General features: G+C 39.4%; 2 protein-coding genes and 1 long non-coding RNA gene across 4 annotated transcripts; 1 reads left to right on the top strand and 2 right to left on the bottom strand.

The window, feature by feature from the left end:
- Window positions 1-1,206: 1,206 nt before the first annotated feature.
- On the bottom strand, window positions 1,207-14,684 carry LOC111324885 (uncharacterized). Of its 2 annotated transcripts, none has more exons than XM_088760153.1 (15): window positions 14,307-14,684; window positions 13,463-13,492; window positions 12,847-12,901; window positions 11,492-11,621; window positions 11,252-11,371; window positions 10,720-10,781; window positions 8,811-8,953; window positions 8,196-8,274; window positions 7,685-7,780; window positions 7,489-7,516; window positions 6,709-7,161; window positions 4,335-4,500; window positions 3,257-3,357; window positions 2,980-3,072; window positions 1,207-2,003 (listed from the first exon to the last, which is right to left on the bottom strand). In XM_088760153.1, the coding sequence occupies exons 4-15, from the start codon at window positions 11,540-11,542 to the stop codon at window positions 1,818-1,820; spliced, it is 1,578 nt and encodes a 525-aa protein (XP_088616279.1). In that variant the 5' UTR covers window positions 11,543-11,621; window positions 12,847-12,901; window positions 13,463-13,492; window positions 14,307-14,684; the 3' UTR covers window positions 1,207-1,817. The 2 variants fall into 2 exon arrangements, with proteins under 2 accessions (XP_088616279.1, XP_022784285.1); XM_022928550.2 differs by lacking the exon at window positions 14,307-14,684 and adding an exon at window positions 13,615-13,704.
- On the top strand, window positions 8,822-10,896 carry LOC148730378 (uncharacterized). Its single transcript, XR_016001253.1, has 2 exons — window positions 8,822-8,957; window positions 10,724-10,896. It is a non-coding gene; the product is annotated as an uncharacterized LOC148730378 (long non-coding RNA).
- A 101-nt stretch (window positions 14,685-14,785) lies between the features above and the next one.
- Window positions 14,786-17,861, bottom strand: LOC148730377 (melanocyte-stimulating hormone receptor-like). The gene has a single exon (XM_088760155.1). It carries the CDS (start codon window positions 17,575-17,577, stop codon window positions 16,633-16,635), a length of 945 nt encoding a protein of 314 aa, XP_088616281.1. The 5' UTR covers window positions 17,578-17,861; the 3' UTR covers window positions 14,786-16,632.
- Window positions 17,862-20,250: the final 2,389 nt, after the last annotated feature.

Raw genomic sequence — 20,250 nt, 5'->3', positions numbered from 1 at the left:
ATAACACGAACCAGACATGTTTACATCATCGGACTCGCGCCGACACTCGCGCCCTCGTATACTATCACCACCGGGAAGGGATTGGGGAGAAGTTCAGCTAAAAGGTGACGTCATTAGGGACCTTAAGCAGTCAGGACGGCAACGCCAAGGAAGATTTCGATAAAAAAATGAATTTCTACCCTTAGTTAGAATTTCAAAAATAGCTGCACGAGCTTACTGTCTCATACGGCGCCACAGCTCAACTTCAGTATGACGTATAAAGTAGCCTTTGAGTTCCAAATGGAAATTAAAATATTTTCCGTCGCGGTTTCGGTTCGTAGACGACGCAACAGTTTGGCGATTTCACGTTTTCGTTTCGGCTAAGAAATGTACAAAGTTTCAAAATGTACGTGCTGAGCTATTGTACTGCCAATTAGATCTCTTGTTTTTCCACATCCCCGTTGCCGTCGCCGTCGTGGTTGCTTAAGGTCCCTATTATTTAATCGAGACCTCGTGCCCAAAAATTAAAGGCAATGTGATGTAAAATGCAGCTCTTGTCGACGCCAAACTTGTTACAAGAGGAGGAACTGGTTAAAGCATACTTTGTACACTGGTCAATTGACAGGCCGAGGACAGGGCAGGTGTATTTTTATTTTAATTAAAATTTTATGCACCAAAATAATTTCAATTCAAAACTATCCAATAATCTCAGATCTTAGCTAATTTAGGGACGCTATCGTTTGACAGGGACGTGGCCAGGGTTTTCCAAAAGGGGGGCTGGGCCGCTGGGGACGGTCACTTCGTATTAAACAGAGGGTACTCGCCAGATTATCAAGTCGACCTCCACGCCGTGCCTTACAAAATTACCTTATCTCACAAAACAAGGCTTACAAAGGGGATCAGGGGCACCCCAGGATCCTTCCCCCCCTACCCCCCCACCCCCCACCCTAGCTACACCCATGTTTAAGAATAATAAGCAAACGCTAAACTGGGAAAAAATTGTAACGTATGAGAAGCGAGGGCAAGGAATTCTGATTCAAGCTCATTTGTGACTCAGCGTGTTGCGTTAGTTGAGGTCTTCTTATTTCTTCTTTACTTTAAAAGAATTACTCGTTCACTTAAAAATTTCCATTCATACATGCATTAACCAACTTAACGAATAGCTGTAGAGGAAGTACCTAAGTGGAATACTTTCTGAATTTCTATGAAAGCAATAGTCGCGATAAATAACACAACATGACGTTTTATTTTATGAATGATATTTACAGTATTTATTGAAAAGATTTCCTTATATACTGTCCACCGAAAAATGTCCTTCTCGTTCAAAATGCTTTTATAAAAAATTCCAACAATAACTTCTTTATTTTCGAAGAGAAGTTTGCGTAACGTGGCTAGCAAGGCAAAATTTACCGGGTTCCACCTTTTTTAGGGGCCGTTTTCAACTGAATATTGAATATACTCAGAGATTACATTGACCTACTTTTTTTTTTTCGATCTAGTTGATTGGCTTGGAAAAACTCCGGCCACTTTTGTAACCAATCAGATGCAAAACTAAAATCGATCACAAATTTACTGCCCGTGTCGTTTCTTTCGCTTGAGACCAGTTGAGTGAGTTAACTTCGATAAATCAATGGCTACTTCTCGCATTTTTCTTTGTTTTACTTGCCCGTAAAGACAACTTGAAGAACATTCAATTGAAAAGCACTTGAACAACTAAAATTCCGCTCAAATACATTGAACCCATCTTGCTCTGATATTAACCTCCCTCTTGTTGCTATTCACAGGATTTTCCTGCATCGTGTGGATCCTCTCCTCCTTCACCGCTGCCACGCTAGAGTTCACCTAGGCTTTCTCCTTTTGTAAACTCTTTTAAGCTGTTTTAAGGGAGGTCTTGTTTGAGCTAGCCGTCGCTTTAGTGAAGTCTGTTCTTCCACAAGCTGTGCTACATGTCCTTGCTCGGCCAACATGGTTACAAATGTCCGAATAAAGGGATCATAGTCGTGTGTACGTCGGCTGTGGTCCACCTGACACAAACAACACCCACCACATGTTTCAAGATTATTTCCACGACAAAAAAGACTCAGACGAGAGGGAGAGGAGGGGGGAGGAATTTGGTCAATTTTTGATGAGTATATGCCGCTGACCTTTCAGAACCCCTACTCCATTATAGTCCATTCTGTGACCAATTATAGACCCCATCTTGGCCACTTTGAGCAAATGTAAATTTGCGATTCCAACTTCGGCGCCTTCTGTTTATGCATCTACCTCATAATGCCTTTCAACTAGGTTATCATTAAATCGTACGAGAAAATTCTAATGCTTGTATGAAGAACGTTAAACTAAATTCCTCCCATTTTTAAATCTCTACTCATTCCAGAATTTTCTTACCTCCAAATCCCGAGAAAAGTGCGACCCTATTCAAACGAATCTACTGAAAATGCAACCTCAATATAGTCAAATGAAAATGCGACCCCATCAAGCGGCACACACCCATCAACCTATCACCGGGAAGTACCCCCCCCACCCCCCCCCCCAACTAAGAAATCCCAATCATCCCGAAGCTTGGCTTATTGGTTTACGCCCCCGCCGCCCTCTTCATTAAGGATAGAAAAGGGCGAGAGGTTTCAACCTCGCAGGGCAGCAAAGATACATCTATTTCTAGGACTGATCTATAATAAGTTTCATTTTCTGAACAAAAGGGATCACAAAGTGTCCTCAAACCAACAAAAAATAAAAAAATTCCAGAAATACGTCAAATATAAAGTGGATGAAACTCAGTCAAAAATAAAGTTGCATGAAGTAAGCAGCAAACAAAAATTGCATTCATTTGGTATCAAAATTTGCAGCCGTTGTTTGGACTGTTATGCAACACAGTTTTTCCCAAACAACGACTGCGAAGAAGATTGGGAGTCGTGGTACAAAACTGTTTTAAAGTAATTTAAGTGTAATTTGGCGGAGCAAAACATCATACGCGATCAGCACATAGCACGCAACTCTTACATAGTACTTCCTTCGTTTCTCCTTTTCCTCTCTTAGGGAATTCTCACACGCTTGGATTTGGCGTTCGACGTGATGAAGTTGAGTTACGAGAGACTGCAATGAAGAAATTCAGTATCAATGTGATTCAAAGAAGTCTCACGGGGTTAAAAGAGAACGCAAACAAAGCCACAAAGAGTGACTCTCTAACATTCTGTTGCAACGCTCAATAACTTGCATTCAATCAAATCAGCGATAACATTGACTTAACAAACACCCGGTATCAAAAAGAGGCCCGTACCTGGCTTTCCTCTGAAATCTTCGCCAGCTCACTTAATGGGATGGAAAAGCCGTAGCTGTGTACTCCGTCTTGATTTAAGGACTTTGAACCTCTCTGGGAAACTAAGAAAGCAAAAATTAATCTGGTTGGTGGAAACCTGGAAATAGTTTGACTGTGAACAAATAAAAATCATATATTCTAACTGCGGTTTAAGAAAGAACCACGTGAGCGATCTTATTTCCACCACTGCTTAAGTAGTGTTCATTACTGCGAAGATCGTTCTAATTCATTCCTTAAACTGCATTCCACAAATATGATTCGTATATATTCACAGTCACTGATTCATTACTTCGCGGGTTTATTACGAACCAACATAATGACCAGCTCCCAGTTGGCTTGTTAGCTCAGTTGGAAGAGCACTGCACCGGTATCGCAGAAATCGTAGGATTAACTCCCGTATAGGCATGAATTTTTTTCAGGCCTTATTTTCGTTACTGCTTAAGTTATGTTTATTACTGCGAATATCGCTCTCATATTCGTTGAAATAATTTGTGTGACTAAGGACATGTAGTGTCTGTTGCGTTTTTTTTTCCTGCACGATTGCATGCTAACGTCACGCAACTCGTCATTCTAAAGTTTCCAGCCTACATGCTCGACCACTTTCAAATGATTTACTTTTGCTAGAAATGAAAATTGATACATACAACTGATTGAAAACAATTTTGAAAAGCACTGATCCAAATTTACGAAACAGTTTGAGTAATGTAATGGGTCTGTTTCGTGTAGACTGTTTAGTTCATTTTGCCGTGTTGTTATTAGATGTGAGATTCAATAAACGTAGGTCAGTCGTGACTGGCGTTACCTTCCGTCGGTAACGTCAGGTTATTCATGATTGGTTCATCTTTTATGGCGCAGGTAGTTGTAGACATCTACATATTAAGAGAGTCTGACTAAGTCATAGTTATTGAATTAGCTGTCTTGAATTAGTTATTTATGGCAGTTATTGATGAAGTTAAACATCGCGTAGAGTCTCAGTCAGCAGTTTGGTTCGTAAGTCAAACCATCGACAAAATAACGGGAGAATGTGTGGGAAAAAAACCTTTTGGATTTGAGGAAATACTTTTCTCCCTATTTTCTTCGTCGCTCGCCGAATCTTCAGCGCCTGCTCTACCGTCGTGACTGCTGGCCACAGTTTCGGAATCAGAGAATGAAAATGTCTCTACATAATCAGCCTGATCTTCCGAGGGCGCAGTTTCTGTGGTTTCCTGTAAAAAAAAAATGTTTAGAAATTATCCCGGCTGCATCTAGATCACGGGTGTCGACGGATATACTCTTAGAGGTTCAAGAAAGAGAACCTCTGAAGGACTTGAAACATTTCACTTTAAAACTAAGTTTTGGCAACTCAACAACCATCCTCGGAGACCCAGGGGCTGTGAGTCGATTTCAAGTTAAGGGCAGAAGAGCCCCTGGGGACATTGTCTTACAAGACTAGTTCCAAACGGTCGCAGTCGTTCTGGCATCTGATTGGTGCCAGAAAATCTTTGTGTTTTTCTGCCCAATCAGAGTGAAGTGTCCTTTGGAGTCCTTTCGTGTGTTTTAACACGCACATAAACAACAAGCTCTGTTGCTCGCTAAGTTTGTTTGGGCCGTGCGACGAAGCTTTGCCCGAGGTGAAAAGTTTCAGTCTCAGCACACAATGTAAGAGAAATCGATCAGATTGTCCGCGAAATCTTACCGGAAATTATACTGAATACTTTCGCAGGTATAACAAGAGAACGTGTTTAAAAGTTTGCGAGGTTCGCGTAAATGGCTGCAGGCATTGATATGTCGCTTTAAACGTTAGATGACATGTACGCCTAAATATTTCAAGATTGTTTGTACAATTTGTTGTGACTGAAACTTTTCCAATCCCGTGAAGTTATTTCGTCGCACGGGCGACGAAAGCACGCAGGTATGTCAAGCAACTGGATTTTACGCTTACGTAGCTTTCTGTGCGCGCCAAATTCTAATCGTTGCTTTGTAGTAAAGTCTTTCGCAATACGGCCAAGTTGCAGAGAACGTTAAGTACGTGGACGACCTCCAGCAAGCGCTTAAAGAAAGCTTAGCTGTGTTTTCGGTTAGCTAATTAAAATCTGAACAAAACCTAATCATCGAGAACATCGTGGAAAGGAGATATGTTTTCGGACAGTTACCGAAGGGGTTTGGAAAAAGTTTAATCTTTCAACTGCTGTGTAGAGTGTTCAAATTCTTGAGCTCGAAAGGCCACGGATTCTCTTCTAGTCCCTTGGTCATTGTCATTTCACCTCTTTTGTCGATTGTTGAAGACCAAGTTAAATACCTTTGATCATTGGGAATCGATGCTGCTTTCATTGGGGAAAAAAAAACCAAAGACCAAGAAATATTGGATGGAAAGGGCGAGCTTCCTTTATTGTAAATGTCAGCTTAGTACAGGGTTATCTGTTACCCACATCTAATAAACAAAAGTTTCCACGTTTATCATTTTTTTTTTTTTCAAGCGAAGATTACAGTAGATTTTGGCCGGGTGTGCACAAAAAGTTGCGTAAGCGCCAGCTGCTCGACATTCCTGCGTGGCCCGTGCGACGAAATAGCTTCACGGGATTGGAAAAGTTTCACTTACAGCAAATTATACAAAAATCTTGAGAGATTTAGGCTTACATCTCATCTAACGTTTAAAGCGACATATCAATGCTTGCAACCATTATGTTTTATACGAACCTCGCAAACTTTTAAACGCGTTCTCTTGTGATATCTGCGAAAGTATTCATAATAATTTCCGGTAAGATTTCGTGGACAATCTGATCGATGTCTCTTACATTGTGTGCTGAGACTGAAACTTTTCACTTCGGGCAAAGCTTCGTCGCACGGCCCAAACAAACTTAGCGAGCAACAGAGCTTGCTGTATATGTGCGTGTTAAAACACGCGAAAGGACACTTCACTCTGATTGGGCAGAAAAACACAAAGATTTTCTGGCACCAATCAGATGCCAGAACGACTGCGACCGTTTGGAACTAGTCTTGTAAGACAATGTCCCCAGGGGCTCTTTTGCCCTTAACTTGAAATCGACTCACAGCCCCTGGGTCTCCGAGGATGTTCAACAACAAGCAATACAGAATAACGAAGGTATTTAAAGTCAGTAACATAAAGAGCGAGAAAACGCGCCGGAGCCAGACACCTGTAGGTTTTGAGTTAGCATCTGATTGGCTACACGGATAGCGCTAATTTGTGAGCCAATCATTATGCTGAGCAAGTGAAACCAAGGAATTCTGTACTATTTTCAATATTGCTGAAAAAAAAAAAAAAAAAAAAAAAGAAAAAGAAAAGGAAAAAGAAAAAAAAAAAATGAAAAGAGGAAAAAAACCTAACGAACAAAACAAACCAAAAAGGAAAAAAAAAGAATAAAAACTATGGATGAATTTATAGCAAGAATTCACTTATCGATATGACTTCTTACCCCAGTTTGCGAAGCTCCCGAGTCAGAATGGATGCTTCCCGTTGGTGAAACTGGAGGCTTCAGCTCGGGAGAAATTACAGGATTTGTACCAAGCTGTTTTTCCGAAGTATCGTCAATTGCCGAGTTGTCGTTAGTCGCCGACGATTGATTCGCCTTCTCCTCTACTTGTTCGTTGTCCCCTGTTCGCGTTTCGGACCTCCCTTTATTTGCCTCTCGTAGTTTGGAGGTCTCAGAGTCATTTGAGGTTTTGTTAGGTGTGGTCTCCATGGTAACATTCGTGGTGATACCCCCTGACGTTGTCATGGCTACAGTTGGTGTAACAGTCACTACAGCAGCTGTAGTTGTAGTAGTAGTCGTAGCAGGCTGTGTATTGTCTTGGGTTGGGTATTTTTCTGTGGAGCCAGACTCGGTTGCTGTTAGGGTAGCAGAGTCAGTCCTTGTAGCAGGATCAAACTGTATCACAAAACAAAACCAAATGATTATTGACAACATAATTGCTACAAGGATTTGCAAACAATTTTTGAACGTAAGAAATAACTACACGAAAAAAGTGTTACAGTGAAAATTGACTATAAACTAGTGACACCGGTAAATCGTCATTGTTGTTTCAAAATCATATTTAACAAAATTTAAAATGAGGCATCTATTTGAAAATTAATGTTTTTTAATAATCAAGGAATTCAGAAAATTTTTAATTTCAAGGAAAACAATCGTAGGTAAGTTGCCACACTTGCTATATTCGCAAATTATTTTAGATGAACAACAATTCAAAGTTGGTACCTTCTTTAGTGATTCCAATATGCTTTCCCTTCAAGAGACAAAACAGAATATAAAATACTTTAAAATCCATATTGATACTTTAAAAACAATTAAGAAGGCAATCTTATTTAGAATTAGTGACTTAATTAATGGTATTATAAAAAGCAAGTCAGTGCACTGTAAGCAGTCTGGATACAATACTGTCAGTACAATGTACCTTTCTATACTCAAACTTTTCAGCTTTTCTTCACATGTTGTCATTCCATCAGCAACCACAGCCATCAGGTTATATCTGATATCATGGTAAGGTTCACTGTAAATAAAAAAAAACAAAACAAAACAAAAAACAAAAAAAAACCCTTTATTACAAAGATTTGTACAGGGCTCGACACTAACTCCTCAACCTATTAGCCAAGTGGCTGGTGACAACTTAGATGTCACGAAAATTTCAGTTTCAATTGTTTACTGGCCAAACTGGCTGGTGGATATAAAAAACCACAAGCCAAACCTGAATTTCAACTAGTCTGTGGCTAGTTGGCTACCATTACTGTCAAGCCCTGCTTGTACATATTAAATAATTTATTAAAATAAGCTGCTCCTTCCCCTTTCTTCCATTGCCACACCCTTTTACACCAGTCCCCAGATTGAGAACAGGCTAACTCTACTATCAGAAAACATGCCTCATACTTTCCTGCATTTTATTCCAGATTTTTCTAGTGTCTACTCACCCTCCAGTCGCTATTCCCAGCCTTTCAGTTATTACTCTGCGGAATTTTTCTGTCCATTCTTCATTCTCCCCCCAAGGACCTGAACAAGTGAACATGTGTTACAAAAATTATAAAAACCCCTCAATCGTATGTTTTAGTCCGGACAATTTCAAATGAGCCAGCAAGCCAATCATTCAGTTAGCCAGACAATCACTCAAACAGTACATGTACATCAGTCTTTCAGTGAGTCAGCCAGCCAGACAGTGAGTCATTCAGTCAGCCAGCCAGACAGTCAGTCATTCAGTCAGCCGGCCAGACAGTCAGTCATTCAGTCAGCCGGCCAGACAGTCAGTCATTCAGTCAGCCAGCCAGACAGTCAGTCATTTAGTCAGCCAGCCAGACAGTCAGTCAGTAAGTCAGTTGTTCAGTCAGCCATTCAGTCAGTCATTCAATTAGCCAGACAGTGAGTCAGTCTGTTATTTTAGTCCGTCATTCAGTCAGTCGGTCATTCAGTCAGCCAGCGAGACAGTCAGTCACCTCACCCGTAAGTTAGCATTAATTTTAGTCAGTCAACCAGCCAGTTAAGGGAAATGTCAAATAATGTATCAAGTAAATACAAAATTGAATGTGTTTTACCATGATCAATTGGATACGGTTTGAGTCCATCCAGCTCAAACAGTCGACCATTGATGGGTACATAACTAACAAAGTGAAAAGCCTCCATTGCACGACCAGTTGACACAGCATTGGTTTTCTCTGGCAAAAGCTTTGGCTCAGGTCTGGGTTGAAAATAAAATAATTCATCCACATTAGGCAAAAAAATCTACACTTCATTTTATGCTTAAAAGACAATAATGTTATTATAATGAATAACAGCTGACGCCAAACTTTAATGGTGTCCTGTTCTTTTGACCAGCTGCTTCCAAAACAGGTCATTGTGATTTATTTTATGCATGAGATCCCCTACAAATCCAAACCAGTATGCCACTTGTTTTATAGAAAACTTTCTCTTTAGAAAAAAAAACTTTGCATTCACAAAATTCTTCAAGTTGCAAGAAATCAGTGGCTGTAACAGCCTGTTCTAACAACAGGGACCTTATGCAGTCAGGACGGCAACGCCAAGGAAGACTTCGATTAAAAAATAAATTTCTACTCTTAGTTAAAATTTCAAAAATAGCTGCATGAGCTTACTGTCTCATACGGCATCACAGCTCAACTTCAGCACGACGTATAAAAGTAGCATTGAGTTCCAAATGGAAATTAAAATATTTGCCTTCGCGGTTTCAGCTCACAGACGACGCAAATTTTGGCAATTTCACGTTGTTGTTTTGCATAGGATGGCTAAGAAATGTACAAAGATTCAAAATGCACGTGCTGAGCTATTGTTCTGCCAATTAGATCTCTTGTTTTCCCACGTCCTCATTGCCATCGCCATCGTGGTTGCTTAAGGTCCCAAACATGTGTACATAAACCTTAAACTTTTAGATAGAGCATGTAAATGTTCGATAGGGGATTACCGTATCTATCCGTGTATAAGTCAACCCCCCATTTTCAAGGTCAAAAATAGGATTCTTCATAATTTCTAGTAAAGAAAAATTCAGACTGATAGAAATTTCCCAAATGGCTGATCTCTTTTTTTTGAGAATGTATTGAAAACACAGTGAATTAAAAAAAAACTGCAGAGCAAAATGTAACCGTGCGCAGTGAAGTTTAGTAGCCCTTGTTTACATCACCACAATTCATGATTTAAGCATATACGAGCACTTCAATTTACTGGAGACTGAAGTAATTTACCATATGAATCACTTCAAAAATGAAATCTTCAACGTATTTAAATAACCTTTGAAAGGAGATTTAGTAGACCGAAGGAACACTGAAGGGCTTCAAAGGATCGCTTGATGAAAACACCCCCATCTTGGAAACTACACAATAACATACTGTAATTAGTCCACGTGAAACAAACAAGACTGCGCGAGAAAACAGCATTTGTCAAGTCAAAGGTCACTAACTTAAAGCTTCTGTAATCATTCAATGAAAATGAGAATTCAGCACCAAAACAGCAGCAAAGCTGTAAGGAAAAATGTCTGCCCTACAGATTAGAAGATACAATGGAAATCAGCTCCACTAGGTTTCTGTTTAAGTCACGTAAAATTTATTATTTCAAACTTTTTTGTCAATCAAGAATGCACTGAAAACTGACGAAACTCAAACACAACTAGAACTGGTTTTGTGAACTTGGTTTTCCTAATAATTTAACTCTTTAAGGTGGCCAATTTTCAATTTCAACTTAGTTGATATACCAAATTTCCTAATGGACTTCAGGCAATTGTCATGCTAATTTCTTGGATTGCTTGGGTCAGGTCTTTGTCTATGATCCGAGTATAGGTAGGGGGTGATTTTTTTGGCTGAGTTTTTGGTCATAAAGGGTCCACTTATTCACGGATAAATACAGTAAAATGCTTCTGCAGTTAGACTGACTTCGTACAGTTAGACTGTACGTGTGTAATTATACCTGACTTACATTATCTCTGGCTTAATAACTCACCTAGCAAACTTGTTATGAGCCATGGCCAGTTCTGGCAAGTTACCAATCACATATCCCTTGTTCTGAAAAACAAAAGTGATGAAGTTGAACCTCTATTGATTTAAAAGTAGTATCAAATAGGATGAGATACCTCTTACTGACCGAGTTTGAGGTCTGCTCTGTAAGTTATAGACCAAGTTTTTTTTCGTTTGGATTTATGGCCCAAGGGTAAAATGTGGAAAAAATAAAAGGAAGTGTAACTTACAGTATGGACCAAGAAAACAAGGTTAGTAAGATATTGACTCTACATCTCTTCGATCAAACAAAGATGGGGGGGAGAGATTTAAGTTTAAACAAACAAACTTTAGTAAGCCATAATTTAGCCCACTAAATTAACCACTCATGGTACACATATAAGTGTAGTATTTTAGAGATATAACAAACTCAGGTGTTCTCCTGTTTAAGCTGGAGCATGTGAACTTTCAAGTTCCACAAGTTAGTGCAAAAAAATATCTTATAGTTGGATTACACTTGAAGAATATTCAATAGCTACCTCTGGGTCAAATTTACTAGAAAACTCCTTCAGCCTGCTGAGAGTTTCACCCAGGTGAATATGAGTACAATTAAGAAGAACACTCAGTAACGAGTGAGTAGCACATGAGTTTGGGATGACCTAGTGAAAAAATAAGAAATTAAAACACATGTTATAACCCAAATGAGGATAATCAAACAAGCAGGAAGAATTAAAAACAGATCCTGGGAGTTTAAGGAGTTTAAAAACTTTTTCTAATACCTGCTGGGCAAAAAATATGTCTCGGATGATCTCTTCATCCTCCACAAACATCTCCTCTAAGGGTTGAATTTTACGTCTTGATCTTCTTTCTTCAATCCATTTAAAAAGGAAAATGAATCCATAAACAGGCCTAAAACAGAAAGGTTCAGTATTTAACTGTTTTGAGTAATACTGTACTCTCGTCTTTTTAAGGTTCTGACTGCTCAAAGCCAAAAACATTTGATGGTAGTCTTCAATATAAAGAAGCTTACTAGTTACAGGGTTCATCCCTTTTTTCAGAACAAATTTCAAGGACTTTTCCAGGACTCCAAATTTCATCTTAAACCCTTTCATTCCCAAGATTTCAAAATCAATTCTCCTTACAGTATACATACAGTCTACATACATTCAGTCTACATTCATTCATTCATTCACTCATGCATGCATGCATGCATTCATTCACTCATTCATTCATTCATTCACTCATTCATTCACTCATTCATTCACTCATCCATTCATTCACTCATTCATTCATTCATCTTTTATTTGTTTGAGCAGGTTGAGTTTATGGCAGCAATTTTGCTGATGTGGACCTGCTATTTTCCCTACCCATCTGACCCCAGGGGAGGACATCCACCACACAGTAGTCTTGTGCGTGGGAAATTAACATCTCCTAGCCCTAACCCTGCTGGAGACCGGTCTACGGTTTATTCATCCATATCTGAGAAGACTGGAATCTCTATCCATTTCTTGATATTATAGAAAGGTAGCAAATTCTCCTCAGTTATTTTAAGACCATGAGTGTTGGTCCAGCCGGGGCTTGAACCCTCGACCTCCTGCACAACACAATCCGACACTCTAACCAATTGAGCTAAGCGGGGGGTGGACATTTATTACAACGTTGATTCTGAAAACTTTATTACTTCATTTAAGCAGATTTCCAGAACTTTCCAGGACTTGCAGTCTTTTCCCAGGACTGAAAAGTCCTGGGAAATGTCAACATAAAATCCCAGGGCTTTCCAGGTTTTCCAGGACCCATGCAAACCCTGTAGTTAGCCTCCGCTGGGTCCACGGCTCACTGTGTTGAGCTATTGGACAATAATTTACCCTTACAGGATAAAGAGTACAGCAAACTCTAAGAAACCTGGCAAAATATACCGGGAGGCTGCTAACCATCTGACTTTGGGAACCTACCAAAATACTCGGAGAAAGAAAACTTAAGAGATACTAGCATCTCATCCAGTGGAAGCAGCATCCAACAATCTCATACATATGGGGCAGTAACATATGGGTGTGTGCAGACTATAATTTAAATTTTTTCCAAGCAAAATGTACTTGAGTAAAAGAAACAAACACCATTAATTCTCTGAACTAACCCTCTAAATGGCTTGGATAAATCGTAAATCTCCTCCACCTGAGCTCCCTTGACGCCTGCAGCAAAGACAATTATCATCAATGACTGTCATGATTACAACTTATGCCTCTGGTGATGATTTATTAAAAAACAAAGAATTCTTAAGTTATTTCTACAAAAGCACGGAAAAAGACACTTAAGATGAGGAATATTTGTCACTGGCACTAGTGTTATGCCAAGGCAAGTACAATATTGGCACGACCCTCTTCTTTGTTGACGTTAGATGACAGAAATATTGTAAAACATGATTTTATCGACCAGTTATCGTTCAAATCTCAGCTATGAGAGCCTAGGATATATCGTTTTGACTGAGGTGCAAGGCGTATGCGCGCTTTACTTATCATCGGAAGAAAAATGCTGCCGCGTTGGCTTTCAAATCCCACAACGGCCGTTTACGTTGAAGTAGGTTGCGCGTACATCTTATTTCCAATTACAGAGCGCGATTTTGTAAAGCTTAGATTCAACGACGCAATTAACTTTTCTAAAGGATCCCTACGATAAATATCGCTAAAAAGGGCGCTTTCACAAATCTACTGTCGAAATATGACTTTTCACATAATTACTTCTCTACGTCTTACCAAACTCCTCGATCAGCAAACTGAAAAGCCCTAAACAAGTCGGAGATAGAGGAAGATTTCTGTTAAATTTTTTCCCTGATTAAACTGCTATGTCTAGTTGTGTTGACGAATCAAGAATCAAATCTAAAAACGGAAACGACAGAATAATAAACCTGGATCGCTTTCAAGTTCCAGCCATCCACTGTTTACCGCCATGTTTGAAACATCATTAAAGAACTAGTCAGCGGACTACTACACTTCGCATAAAGAGGTCGTGTAATGTTATGGAAAGCGATGGCGTTTGGTGGTCATGGTGCATGTGCATATCGCCGGGATAGTAGGAGAATTAACGGGTCTATTAGTTTTAGGGAGGCCTTACTTTTAAAAGCGCAGAATAGTGTTGATCTCTCAAACTTGTTACAGGTTTACTGGAGAAATATGGATCGAAAGGAGCAAATCTGAGCGGTATATTATGCTAGTGAATATATGCGACACTTTTAAACCGATTGTGTAAGTCTACGAGAGAGCATAATTTTCTCAATAGTTTGCAACACAGCTACCTCTCGTTTTGGCTAAATTCCATCAAGAGAATTTAAACTGCTTTTATTCTCTTGATTACATAAAATTCTCTAGATTGTCGTTACATAACTTTGTGTCATTAGTGTTTACGTTGGAAAAAGAAAACTCTCCCTTCTGAGGCAAACTGTCTCAAAACTGTACATAACAAATTTACGTATAATATGTGTTCTTCTTTGCTAAATTTGTTCTGTTTTCGTTCCCTGCTTGCGCAAATCATTTTTAAACACGAAGGCGCGCTCTATAACGAAGTCTTCCCTGGGAAGACCTAGGCTCATTTGTCACTCACCGTTGACGTGTGCGGGTTAAATTTAAATGCTGGTAGACGAACAAAAGTAGCTAACGAGATATCTATTGTTTACTTCCACCAGCATGGTGGCATGAGGTAACGTGCGAAACACCTACTTCGATCTCAAATTTACCGCCACAAATAAAGACAGTTTCCATTGGAGAAAGGAAATACAAATCTCAAAAATTCTTGTACTGTGATGAAGACATAAAACAATTTTGAGGAATGCGCCCGCTGTTCACTGCTTCGGAGTAGCTGTAGCTCAAGCTGACTTGACTCTAAGAGTTCTACATCACACGACGGTTGATTTACAAATGGTCCAGTGAGACCTAAGGCTCCTTTTATAGCGCGCCTTCGTGTTTAAGCAATCGCACGAGCATAAAAAATAAATATTGATTGTGATCACCTTTCTCTGAAAAGGATATAAAACTAACATTTTTAAACGGGACAATGTTAATTCTTAGAAACGAGCGAAAAAATGTATTTAGAAAAAAAAGTATATTTCATCATTTATTCATTTATTACGTACTTAACAGTTTCGTTTTCCGTGATAGTAGTTTATACTGCATAGAACGAGAGAGATTTCTGTCTTGACACCACCTGCCAGGCTACGATCACGTAAACTCTACTTTCTTAATTACCTATACAGAGACACCTCCGAAGTAATGTTTACTTATCTGATAAGTAAAGTTTGTGTGTCACAGGAGATGCCAATTTCTTCCGGCCTCGAATTGTAATAATTCTAACTCTTCATTAATTTCGTTTCAACAATTAATTCTATGACTTGTTATTCCTTTTATGTACTCTAAAAGGTCCCTCCATAGATCTAAATATTAGAATTAACAAAACCATGAATTAACAGAACCATAGAAATATTCTTCGGTTCTCATGGAGAAAAATTTCCTGCTAATTGCCTTTGATAATTAGAGGCAGTGTTTATTCCCTAATAACATTGTGCTTTAAAGAATATTCGAGCCGACCGCACTGGCAGACAAAACTAAAATCGTCTCGACAAAATCGAAGGACAAATTTTGTCAAGACAAATATTATCTCCTCAGTTGCATCCGCACTAAAAGTTTTGAAGCTGTCAAAGCTGTCAAATTCGGTCAACAGCCAAAAATAACACCAATACTATTATTCCATAGTAATGTATTCAATTAAGCTTTTCCTTTCTCTTTGCTTCGAGTGAGAACTTTTGGATCTTGTGCCACCTCTACTGCTTGATTGTTGGACTGGTAAAGTGGCGACCGGATAATCACTCCACCGTTGTAACTTGCCCCGCTGCAAGTGAATTGTTCCCTTGATAGTCATAATTAATTAATTAATAGTCAGCGCCTAACCAGCTCATAAGAGTAGCGGCTTTAATTTTCGTATGGATTTAAACTCCAGTTACCAAGATTCATCTTAATTTGTCTGAATTTGTAAAATCCGCGAGTTTCGCAACGAAAGACAATTACTGCAGTCTTTTGGTAAACTGAACTCATTTCAATTAACACACTGGTGTTAGTGCTTACGACAAATGATCGACAAGTTTGTCACGGTTTTGTTTATTTGTCGGCGGTACGTTTGAAAATTTGTCTGCTTCGACCAAAATTTGTCAAGTCGCGACAAACTATCCGCACTTGTAAAGCGTTGGTGATGAGAGAAAATTTGTCTACATAAACATGTTTTTCGCTAGTGTGGATAGGCCCTTCCTTTCCAATAACAAATCCGACGTGCGTTCAACATCCAGAGGCAATCTTGTTTTTATGCCATTTTGAGACAATTAAAAAATAGGATAAGTCTCGTGGTTAGTGCGCTCCATTCCGGATCGAGCGGTCCCGGTTGGAGCCCTGCTGTGTTCTTGGAAACTCTTTACTCTCACAGTCGCTCTCTTTACCCAGGTGTTTAAATAGGTACAGGCGAATTTAATACTGGAGAATAACTCTGCGATGGACCCGAGAATCCCATCCAGGGGGAATAGAAATACTCCTGATCATAAATAGTATAATTTTGATAGACAATAATTTTGAGACAATTAATAAATAGGATAAGCAACATGGTTAGTGCGCTCCACTTCGGATCGAGCGGTCCAGGTTGGAGACCTGCTTTGTTCCTGGAAACTCTTTACTCTCGCAGTCTCTCTCTTTACCCAGGTGTTTAAATAGGTACGGGCGAATTTAATGCTGGGGAATAACTCTGCGATGGACCCGAGAATCCCATCCAGGGGGAATAGAAATACACCTGATCATGATCGTTTCATGTTACGGAGACCGAAGACTGTCAGCGCTGGCCTGATGGCTCGCGTACGGGCTTTACTCTCCCTTTTTTATAACCCGAGAAGGATCTAACTCCATGAACAGCAAAGTGTTTGTTTGATTGTCTGCTTCACTGCTTGTCTTACTTCACGAATCTTCCAGCAATAAAGAAACGGATTCAACGCTGAGTTAAAGTATACTAAGACGACTGAAATTTCCCATAAAACGAATAAATGCGATGAATATGTCTTACTATAGCTGATAACAGTTTCTATTATACCATATGGTGCATAACAAACAACTAATGATAATTGTACCCACAGCGCACTATTCACTGCCTTTTTGTATCGCATCATGTTCAACGCAGTTTGTCGACGCGGCTGTTGTTGAACATGATCTTGTAATTCAACCTGACGATGACGGAGAGCAAGAAAAATTTTTGTGTATGAGGCGACTGAGGTTACCAGAAAAGCTAATATGGTTAAACGGCTGACCCATAAAGTAAGACGGTAATCTAAACTGTTAAACAAAGCAGCGATGCTCGGTAAAACCCAAATAGTGGCTACTATGATGTAGGTGCGCTTCAAAGTTACTATTTCTCTGTATCTCAGCCTCAACAACAGAGCGAGAAGTCTGTCCACGCTAATGGCTGTCATCGTTGACAACGACACTCCACATAAAAAATAACTTGTTATGTAGGAAGCGTCCCTTGTAGATCTGCAAAGGCTCCAGTGCTCGTATACTATGGACATCCAGTAAGCAACAAGGAGTGGCTGAGCTGTAAGACCAACCAACAGATCAGTTGTCGCCAGACAAAGAAGCAAGAGTTTGGATGGCGGATGGAGGGAAGTTTCCTTTCGAAGGGCAACAATGATGAGAAAATTCCCAAGAAATGCTGTGACAGCGAAGAAAATGTTGACTGCTGAAAAAGAAATTGATTGAAGTTGCAGTCCACCTACCAAAGAGGGTGAGCATCGAAGTTCTCCAAATGCCTGCGTCTGTGTTCCATTCTCGGTTAAAATCGTTTTCACCATCGTTTTGCAGTCGTTTGTGTTTTTTTTCTTCAGGTCATGTGTGATTGCAACATAAATTGCTTCGTCCTTGAAAGCACCTGCCCAGCCTTTATCAAAAGAGATTTACTCGTTTGATATTTAGCATATAAACCCTTCCCCGATAGCGTTTACTGGTTTGAAATACGCAGAAATACCCCTTTTTGTGTCTCAGTGAATGATCAAAACGGATGTTCAAATTTTAAAGCTTGATAACCAATCCTTCTTCACTCAAACGAAAAATCATTTGTATGATAGGTGATTATTAGTAAGTGTTATCGTTATGTCGCAAGGTATGTGCATTGCTGAGGTAAATCCGATCCTTCTGATTGGTTTTTACTTGCCTGTACGTATATTGCCGTACGCACCGTTTCCACGGAGACGGTCATACATACATACATACATACATATACATATACTTTATTTATGCTCGAAATTTACAGAGTAGCTGAAGAGTTAACATCTTCGAGAAAATAAGCTAAAATAAAATAAATTAAAATAAGCTATATTACAATTCCAATTTTATTTATAAACTATGTACAACATTATACAGGCAGAGGGAACTATAACTAATAGATCTACTGTGGAGCTAATATCTTCAAGAAAATAAGCTAAAATAAAATAAAATATGCTATATTACAGTTCCAATATTTTATACAAACTATCTACACCATTATGCATGCAGAGGGAAATATAAATTGTAGATCTACTGTGGAAAAGCTTCATGTCTGAGGATCACGCCTACTTGAATTTTAGAAAATTTAATCAGTGTTTTGAAAGTGTCTGGGAGAGGGTTCCATATTTTGCTAGCTAAGTATGAAAAAGAGTGCTAGTGCAGACCGTAAGTCGTTGTTTTTGGGTCAGGGAAGGGCCAGGATATGATTTCCGCGCAAATTGCATGATAAAGACCGTACGGTGAACATAAGCTGTGTATGGTTGGACGCAATCGTTTTTTAAAGTTTTCATGTTTATTCAAAAAGAAACAATAGCAGAAACTGTAAAAGTATCAAATATACAGTATACATTGGCATTATAATGGAGGGAATACACTCTAGCAAAAAAAAAAGTTTCGATTTATAAAGAATCCAGAATGAATCGTTTATTTCGAAAGCAAAGAAAGAAATCGAACGGTGTTTGTGACACAATAATCCGATAAAAGTCGTTACATTTTTTCTTTGTTCTTCACTTTTTTAATTTGGGACTCCATCGCCGACAATGAAAAATTTAACGAACTGCTCCACGCAATCTTTTTCTTCCGGTTGCGAGTCTGAGTGGGTAAGATGGGCCCATCTTTCCCGTTCGGATAGCCAATGAGAATTGAGAACAGATCGATTCACCTCATATTGCCCACGGGTGCTGCCAGTTGCATAATACTTCTCGGAATGAGGGTGCTTACGCAGTAGGGGGTAAGGGGGGGCTTTTCTGGAACAGGGGCGCTTAAAAATCTCACTTTGTTGATGTGAACACCTATAAACCTTCTGCCATAAGTGGCGATCACTTTTTGTTATAATACTCTAGCTTACGGACCAGGAGTTGATCAAACACCCCTTCCCCTCCCCTCTGGGCCGGCTTGTGCCTGTCGTTTTTCCGTCGCTCACTTTTTGGATCGTTTCGATTGTGCAGTCCCTGAGCAAGAACCTGGCATTGCAAATTTAACAATCAAAAAACAAGAATGCCCGTAGGACCCGCTCTTTTTACTGTGCCAACCTTTCAAACGCTTCAAAGAGCTCAAATTTGAAACAAATAGTTTTCAAACCGCTCGTGACAAGCAAAAGCAAAAGGACCATGCAGTTTACCATGTATCGCTTGGAAGGTCGGATTATTTTGTGGGGGTCGCGTGATTTCCAGGGGCCGGGGAACGGACGGGGAATCATTCATCGCCAACGGAGTAGTAAGGGGGGACTATCGTATGGAAAATTTACTGCCAATGAGGCCAGATTAGGAAAATTTTTATTATTACTCAACTAAAATCTTCCAAACCCTACCCCCGACCCCCCAACATACGCGATAATTAATTACCGGTCTTAAACCAAAACATCATGAATGCACGTTGCATAGAATTTGAGGAAAAAAACTAATTACAGAAAATCGTAAACAGATTGGATCGAGTGTTTCGATTTATCACAACACGGAGTGCTTAGTTTACGGTCCAATGAGCAATGAAGAAAAAAATAAAAAAAAATTTCATATCAACGAGAAAGGCTTCACAAGCTCACTTGGTATGGACGTATCAGTCCATTGTCCGAAGATTTGATTTTGCTTCATGCAAAATTTTTCTGCCGCCCACAATAATCCAACTTCTTTTTTTTTTTTTAAAACCATAGCCATTTCAATTAATATATATGCAAAAACTGGAAACCAAATCAAGTCACGCAAGCAACGTTTTATGAACACGTAATTAAAAAAAGTGACATTGAAAAAAGTAACTCCTAACCAAAATGAAACCCTTACGCTGACCTCGCCCGGGCACAACTACGGAAAGGGGTACGACGCCCGTCATATGGTCACTATGGCTCAAATCAAATAAAGAGTTTGATTCAACTAAGGCTTATGTTCTAATCAACTGAGTTTTTGTCGACAAAAGCTTGTTTATTCATAGGTATGAGTACATGTTTATTCTTGCTTGATAGGCAGTATATTACCCCGTCGTCACGTCAT

The sequence above is a fragment of the Stylophora pistillata genome, chromosome 5 (assembly GCF_964205215.1).
Source record: "Stylophora pistillata chromosome 5, jaStyPist1.2, whole genome shotgun sequence".
Taxonomy (NCBI): Eukaryota; Metazoa; Cnidaria; class Anthozoa; order Scleractinia; family Pocilloporidae; genus Stylophora; species Stylophora pistillata.
Note: the sequence above shows the minus strand (reverse complement) of the source record. Positions and strands in the feature narration are given on the sequence as shown.